This window comes from Carya illinoinensis, chromosome 9 (genome assembly GCF_018687715.1).
Source record: "Carya illinoinensis cultivar Pawnee chromosome 9, C.illinoinensisPawnee_v1, whole genome shotgun sequence".
NCBI lineage: Eukaryota > Viridiplantae > Streptophyta > Magnoliopsida > Fagales > Juglandaceae > Carya > Carya illinoinensis.
Genome location: NC_056760.1, coordinates 11,052,366 through 11,061,206, shown reverse-complemented (window position 1 = coordinate 11,061,206; position 8,841 = coordinate 11,052,366). Strand labels below are relative to the sequence as shown.

General features: G+C 37.3%; 1 protein-coding gene across 1 annotated transcript; it reads left to right on the top strand.

The window, feature by feature from the left end:
• The first annotated feature begins 5,243 nt into the window (after positions 1-5,243).
• On the top strand, positions 5,244-6,384 carry LOC122276793. The gene is made up of 2 exons (XM_043086697.1): positions 5,244-5,622; positions 5,690-6,384. Exons 1-2 carry the CDS (start codon positions 5,244-5,246, stop codon positions 6,382-6,384), a joined length of 1,074 nt encoding a protein of 357 aa, XP_042942631.1.
• Positions 6,385-8,841: the final 2,457 nt, after the last annotated feature.

The following is an 8,841-nucleotide window of genomic DNA, read 5'->3' as shown; positions in this document are numbered from 1 at the left end:
AAAATATCTATCTCCACACAAATTCATGCCATTTCAGGTCGTGTAACACATGCTGTCACATTATCCCTTTTCAAGAATTTTCCGAATCCATCTCCAATACTCCTTAATATTGATTCTTGAAAATAATTTGGAGGAAGGCCTGGTAAATTCAGCCAAACTGGAACCAGATGAGAGTCTTCCTCTTCTATAAAATCTGGAGACCAATGGAATACCCTGAAAGGTACCCCAAGCACCTCTGAATTTCCTCTTGCCATAACCGAAATAAAGTCTTCTTCTTGACTCATCCTCACCAGAATATTTCTTGGATTTTGCAGTTGCCCAATAACTGGTATTTTTCTCAAACCCCAACGAGCTTGAATAAAACCCCTGATTTGGTCAAGAGATTGCCTTCTCCGTAAAATTTTCAAAACCACCGAAAATATGAATGGTTCAGCTGATAGTTGCACCTCTATTTTTGAAAACACAAAAAACATCTCCCCCTCGTGGAACTTTGGATCCCTATGCGGAATCACAACTGAAGGAAGCATCTGTGGATTCGAACCCACAACATCTGCAAACTAACGAATATGCGCCTCCCCTTGATCTGTGGAACTATCCACTCTGCCTTCTCCAATCTCCGGTTGAAAAATCCCTCCTTTCCCACAACCCCCCACTGGCGGCTGAGGGCAGCGCCCAAAGCCATGAAAGAGCACCCAAAATCGCCTCAACGTTTGAGAGAAAAAAGACCTAGTGCCACGTCCGTATGGTAGACATGTTTGAACAAAAAGATACATATTAAATATTTATTCCCATATTAAATGTTAACAATAATCACAACAATTTCACATATTCACAACATACTTAATAAATATTCACACACAAATTCACAATCTATAAACATATTCCCCACATATTCAATAAAAATTCACAAACAATAATCACAATATATAAACATATTCCCAACATATTCAATAAAACAAACAATAATCACAATATATGCATATATTGACATATTTCCCACATATTCAATAAAAATTCACAAACAATAATCACAATATATAAACATATTTCCAACATATTCAATAAAACAAACAATAATCACAACATATGCATATATTGACATATTCCCAACATATTCAATAAAACAAATAATAAACACAATATATAAACATATTCCCAACATATTCAACAAAACAAACAATAATCATAATATATGCATATATTGACATATTCACAAATAAATTCACAATAATATGCTAAACAAAGTTTAGAAATATACCTAGCCCAACAAAAAAACGTATCAAATTAAATAGTTGATTACAAGCTCCACCAAATAATCCTTAAAAAAATATACAAACATAATTAGTTCACTTATAATAAATTTATTAACAAGTAACACAAAAAATTTCTAAGGTGAAAATAATCTCACCTTACCACTCTTCAAGAATAAATTAATTTTTGTGAATTGGCAATTACCTTCTAACGCTATCTCTCACTCAAGCTCTCTCACTCTAACCCTCTCACGAAATTTCTCTCTCTCTCTCTCTCTCTCTCTCTCTCTCTCTCTCTCTCTCTCTCTCTCTCTCTCTCTCTCTCTCTCTCTCTCTCTCTCTCTCTCTCTCTCTCTCCCTTAACCTCTCTATTTCACGCACAGGATGAAGTAAAAATGAGGCCGCTTTTCATCCCGTGTGTGATTTCATTCTAAAACATTTCATTTGTTCTAATGTTCGAATGCAAATATTATGCGTTCAAACGTTAACATTTATAGCCCAGTTTTCAAATACTACATTCAGACGATAAAAAATATATATAATTTTTACGTTCGAACTTAAATAACATACGTTCAAATATTTATTATACGAGCTAAGGAAATGAGAGGGAATTTTGCTGCATTTTTTTAACGTCCGAACATAAATAACATAATGTTCAAACGTTTATTATTATATCTGAGAAAACGAGCGGGGGATTTCCAGCATTTTTCTAATATCCGAACGTAGATAATATAACGTTCAAAAGTGTATAATAAGAGCTGAGGAAATGAGTAGAAAATATCCTGCATTTTTTCCCATTTGAACGCTAATAATTTAACATTCGAACATTGAATAGGAATGTCTATTCACGTTTGAACGTTAAATAGAAACGTTCAGCCTTTTCATATTTTATAACTAATATTATGTTGTTAATATATTAATATTAAAATATTATAACTATTAGTTATATATTAATATATATTAATATAATATATTATAAATAATATATAAATTTGCTGCCACCCATATGCAAATTTATAGTATATTATATATATACTTATATACATAATATAATATATAATACTTACATAAACTTATACAATATACTAGATATATATACTTATATAATATACTATATATATACTATAGTACTATATATAGTATAATATAGTATATACAAGACTATATATATAATATATATTATGTACTTTACTATTATAATTGTAGACTATATATGTATATACTTTGAGAAACGCTTCCCAGCGGTCGGGCTGAAAATTCCACAAAAACAGCCCTCCATTTAGCTAACTCCACGTAAGAAAATACACTCCACCACATAGAATCACAGTCGTATGTAGCGCAGCCCTTTTGCCTTCTCATTTGCACTGCCCACCCTCTCTGCCCCTCTCTTCATCGCTGCATCCCTTTGCACCACCCTCAGTCCGCTGGTTCTCCTCCTACTGCTACTTCAACATCACCGAGATCCACGGAGTCAACACCAACGAGCTCTACAATGTCGTCCAACCCTGGAAACAGATTAAATAGAGTAAATAAACCTTTTTGGTCCATTTTCATGGCTTCCCAGCCACATATTCTATCAACTTTAATTCAGATTTTTTTTTTCAATGCAAATGTGAAGTTCTGGGTTTGAGTTCGAATCAATCTTGAGAACTCTACCCCAGCAGAACCAAAATAAAATCCAAAAAAATGAAAACTAAATCGAACGGTCTGAACGGTCTTGCCCAGGAAAAATAAAACTAAGCCTGAAAGAAAAGTACTCTAAAATGAAGAAGAAGGAAAAACGGTGAAAGCCAAAAAAGATCAAATATAAAACTAGAGCCAAACATCAAAGCAAGAAAAAATAAATAAATCTAAAGAGAAGCCCAGCGTCCGCCCAACAAGAAACTAACACTGAAAGAAAAGCCTCCGGCAAAAATAAAATCGAAAGAAAAAGCTAATGAAAGAAAATTAAAACTGGAAAAAAAAAATGAAGCCATCGCACCAGTACACGAAAAAAATAAAACTAATGAAACCAAGAAGACAACGAACGGAATGAAAATAAAATTCTACCCCAGTGGAACGTAAAAAATAAAAACTATCCAGCGAAAAAGAAAAAACAGAAGAGAAGGCAAAAAATAAACTTGCCATTTTCTAGTGTAGTGTTGCTTCAGGATAATTATGGTGAAAAACTTATGTGTTACTATGTGATTGGCAAGCTATTATTTGGCTAATAGTAGTCGGGTCGGTCCTAAGGATTTCCCTTATACTATATAGTAATAAACTATATATATACTTATATATACAGTATATATATTTAGTAGTATAGTGTGTATATATATTATATACTTTACTAGTATAATTATAGACTATATATAGTAGTATAGTGTATATATATTATATACTTTACTAGTATAGTATTAGACTATATATATAGTACTTATGTATACTTATATAATATGTTAGATACTTGAGTATGAGTATGTAATAGACGAGTTAGCCACTACAACAAAAAAGATATTTTGGGACGAATTGAAAATCGTCCCAAAAAGTGAGATTTAGGAATGAAATTCATTTTTCATTCCCAAAAAACGACGGAATGTCCAAACTGTTCGAACACGTTCGAACGTTCTAGTTAGGGATGAAATATTTTGTCCCAAATAAGTTAACCGTTCGAACACTAATGATTAACCATTCGACGTCTAAATTGTACCGTTCGAACATAATTTTGGCACGTTAAGTAAACTTTTTTAGAGGGAAATTGATATATCGTTCGAACACTCCACTTTAACCGTTCGAATGATGCATTAGCACAGTTCAAACTTTATTTGAAGGGGTCGAACGGTGACCAGGGTTTTTTTTTTTTTTTTTTGCAGAATTATATTTATATTAACTAGTAATTATAAGAAATTGGTCAATTAAATAATAGGAATAATATAAATTAATAATTAGTTCAAAAAATATAAAATAATACTATTTCATAGTTAAGTACTGAATTTATAAAAAATAAATAAAAGATAGAAGGTACTAATTAAGACCCCAAGTCTTTGCACACTTCCTCGACTGCAGCTATACGTTCCTCTATTTGTGTCAGTCGAGTATGCACTGCAATAATCACCGCTGATGTCTGTTCATTGATCGTCGCACGCACGATCTCAGCCATCTCCTCACGAGTAATATTGTTTACTGATGTCTCGGCCTGCGTGGATGTCTCAACACCTGATACTCCATGATCTCCCAGCTGTGCATCTCTCTAAGGATCAACCGGTTTTGGAATATGTCCACAAAGACGCAGTCTCGAGTGTCCCATACTGCATGAGAGGGTGGTGCTGTTTATCAGTCCCATTGGCTCCTGTTAACGCTCGGCAACATCAAGTACAACACCAGCAAATAGCAGAAATCGGGTGATTAGGATTTCGAATGGTAGTATATCCATCGAAATGTATCGAGACTCTGATCGAATCCTATCGAATATATACCCCACCAAGTAGATAGGAATGCCACGAGTGACCCATATCATAAATTTCGTCCGATCATTGCTAACCTCTGTCTTGTGCTGCCAAGGGTCATTGTTGTTGGCAATTATCAAATTCAAGATCTTGAAGAAAGAAGATAAATATGCCTATTTGATGCTCTTCATCCCGTCATACGGTGGAGCATCTGGACCAACAACCAAATCCCTCACCTCATGATCAGCAAGGGTATCAACCTTATCAATATAAACTGATGCCTCCTCCTCAGCTGTCTCCGCCTCAACTGAAGGATCAGACTCTCTAGGCACCACATTCAGATATGCATCTGGCAGTCTAGGAATACCGAGATGCTCAGCAAGTCCATCCCGTGAAAATACAATGGGTACTCCTCGGACAGAGATCTTGTAGGCCCCTCCGTCATCTGGGCTGGCACTAGCAAGCTCTCTATAGAACCCATTGTTTATATAATTTACCTTCAGCATAAAACTTTCCATATATACGTTCTTTTCGCTCTGCTAGGGTTTGAACCCTTACGTGGTTTTGCATGGCCGCCGACGGGGTTTTGCAGCCTCTGACTGGCCCCTACAGGTCCTTCGCTGACATGGTTTCGGTCGTTCCACAACCCCTACCTGAGATGGAGGTGGCTTTTCGTCCTCCAAAAATAGTAGATGGAGAAATCATTTTTCACTCCTCGGCAGAGGAGATTGAGCGCACTGCTTCTCCTTTCCGATACTCAATGGTGATCAAATTCCTCCACCCACGACCTTCACTTGATGATATCCGTGTGTTCATTCGATCTAGATGGGGTCTATCCAGCATGCCAGTTGTCTCCTCCATGCAGCAACCGCGCCATGTTTTTATCCGAATGTCCAACGAGGATGACTTCAATAAAGCACTTTCAAGAGATTCTTGTGACGTTAATGGTTGGGAAACTAGATTTTGATGAAAGCTTTGAGTCCCCATTTGTTCCGATTTGGGTCTTTTTACCAGGACTTCCTCCAAATTTTTTCCATGCTTCAATTCTTAAGGTTTTGACAGCACCGATTGGGAGATTCATTCGCCGTGATAATTCGACGAAGTGCGCAACCCGAACAGATGGAGCAAGGGTGTGTCTTGAGGTGACTGCATCCAAGGATCCTATTCTACATTTTTGGATAGGAAGTCCTGGTTTACTTGGAAGTCGACGGCAAGGGGTAGTGTATGAAACACTGCCCGCTTACTGCTCTAACTGCAGATGCCAAGGCCATAACTTGAAGACCTGTCGCCGAGGTAATGACCAGAATAAAAAAGGGAAGGGCAGCTTGGTTTGGGTTAATAAAGGTGTCAAAACAAATATGGAGAAAGAAGGGTTTAAAGTGGAAGAACTAATTCCTAAGCCAATTGAAACCGATGGTTTAGAAGTGGAAGAAATTATTTCTAAGCCGATTGAAACTGATGGGATTGAACTCAGTGTCAACACTATGAATGCCGTAGGAGGGTTTTCGACAAGTGAGAAATCTGGTGAGAAGGAAGCAGGAGGCTCTTCGGTTATTGAGAAAATTGTTGAAAAGGAAGCTGAAGTTTCTTTGGTTGCTCAGAGTCTGAAATGTGCTCATGAGGAGGTGCAGAATTTGATCCAGGGCGTGCATGAAGAAGAAACAGATTGCAGAATTTTGAGTGGACCAGATGGTGTAGGTGATGGTTAGGAATCTGATATGCAAGTGGAGATCTTGGGCCTGCAGGGTGCAATGAAAATGCAACACGTCCATTTAAGTGAGGTGCAGGAATTAGAGAAGGGTCCTGTTTTGGATTTTAATGGGCATCAAGCGGAATTTACTAGGCCGGTTTTGGGGTCCTGTGAAAATGAGAATATCGATCTTGATAATTTGGAAGGGCCTAATGTGGTTGCACAAAGGGAAAAACTCAAGGCTGTAGATGAGGAAAGACATACGGATATGATTTATGTTTCCCATTCCGATCAAGAAAGTGAAAGAGATAAATTAAAGGAGGACATGAGCAAGGACTACAGCACCGATTTAGAGGGTCCCAATAAGCCTGTGGATAAAATTAATAGAAGGAGCTCCACCAGGGCGGTAATTCACCCTTCCAAACTTAATTTATGATTAGTCCTTTTATTTTTTGGAATATTAGAGGCTTTGGCACTTCTTATACGCGGTTGAGGAAAATTCTAAAAACTTATCGTCCTAATATTTTAGCTTTGGCTGAGCCTTTTTTGTTGGAGGATAGAATTCCGTTTTATTTGGGACGACTCAATTGTGATTTCTTTGTCACTAATGAGGTGCTTGGAGGGAAAATTTGGTTACTTTGGAAGTCGGGGGTGTCGGTTCAATGGGTTGCAGGCTCTAACCAGTTTATTACTGTGAAAGTTGAGGAGAATGGTCATGTTTTTCTTCTCACCATTATTTATGCAAAGTGTACTCAAATGGAAAGGAAAGCTCTTTGGGCGGATTTGGAAATGATGAGGACTGCTAGTATTTCGTGGGTCATTTGCGGGGACTTCAATATTATTAAAGATGATTCGGAAAGAGTTGGTGGCTGTCCTCGACCTTTCACAGCCATGGAAGATTTCAATCAGTGCATTCATTCTTGCGGCCTAATAGATATGTGCTCTAAAGGACCGAAAATGACCTGGTGTAATGGTCAAGGCGGATTAGCTCGCAGTTGGTCAAGGTTAGATCGTTGTTTCATTGATACTAATTTTCTTAACTCTTTTCCTACTGTTTTTTATCAGGTTTTGGCGCGTACTACTTCGGATCATTCTCCTTTGGCTATCCAATTTGGGGAGGACCCGTTTAGGTATGGTCCTAGTCCTTTTCACTTTCATTTTATGTGGACTGATCACAATGATTTTTATAGTTTTGTGGAGGGGGTGTGGAAGCGTCAGAGCCTTGGTCACAGGTTAACAAATTTGTCCTTTAAATTGAAACGGGTCAAGGTGGCTTTAAAAGAATGGAATAAGAGTGTTTTTGGTAAGACTGGTGTGATCATCAAGGATTTGGAAACTTGTATTGATTATTTGGAGAATTGTCTTCAAAGCTCATATAATGCTGAGGACGAAAATGATCTTTTGGCATCCAAGCTGGAACTTCTAACCTAGATGGATAGAGAGGAAACCCGGCTTGCCCATATGGCCAAGAAGAGTTGGCTGAAAGATGGGGATCAGAATTCCAAATTCTTTCATGCTTACTTGAATGCCAAGTATCATCAGAGAGTGCAGGACATGCGTTTGTCAGATGGTACTTCTTTACACACTCCTCTGGACATTCATCAAGCTACGGTTGATTATTTTGATCAGTTTCTGGGTCATAATTATTCTTGTGTTTTGCCTAATTTAACTGAGTTTATTTCCCCTACTATTTCTAATGAGGATAATTTGGTGATTGGTAAAGCTCCCTCCTTAGAGGAAATCAAGAATGCTCTTTTTACTATTCCTATTGATAGTAGCCCAGGGCCGGATGGTTTTGGTTCTGGTTTTTTCAGAGTCTGTTGGGATTTTGTTAAAGATGATGTTTTTGAAGCTATTGTTGAGTTTTTCCATACTCATATGCTTCCTAAAAGCTACACGGCTTCTTATATTGTTTTAATTCCTAAAGTGGACAAGCCTCTTGGCTTTGATAAATTTCGCCCTATAAGCCTTTGTTCTGTGATTTATAAGATCTGCACTAAGATTATTGTGACTCGTATGACTAGCTTGCTTTCTAAAATTATTTCAAAAGAACAAGGGGCCTTTATCCCGGGTCGCAGTATTTTTGAGAATATTAGTTTGACTCAGGAAATGGTTCATTTTATTCACAGGAAGTCGATTGGGGGTAATGTCTTGGTTAAGCTTGATATGTCTAAAGCTTATGATCGCATGGATTGGAATTTCATCTTACATGTTTTGATGCATTTTGGTTTTTCTCCTAATGTTTGTGATCTGGTGAAGGCTTGTATCTCTTCGCCCTGGTATTCGGTCATGATGAATGGTACTCCTCTTGGGTTTTTCAAAGGAGCGAGGGGCTTAAGGCAAGGTGACCCTCTTTCCCCTTATTTATTTATTATTATGCAAGAGGTTCTTTCTCGTCTTATTAAGAAATCCTTTGAGGAAGGTAAGATTGGTACCTTCACTCAAGCTAGAGGGACTCCTATTATCTCTCATCTCA

Coding starts and splice junctions, on each gene's coding strand:
- LOC122276793 (XM_043086697.1), top strand. CDS start 5,244: ATGGCCGCCGACGGGGTTTTGCAGCCTCTGACTGGCCCCTACAGGTCC. Junction 5,623..5,689: donor AGATTCTTGTGACGTTAATG/GTTGGGAAACTA, acceptor TCTTTTTACCAG/GACTTCCTCCAAATTTTTTC.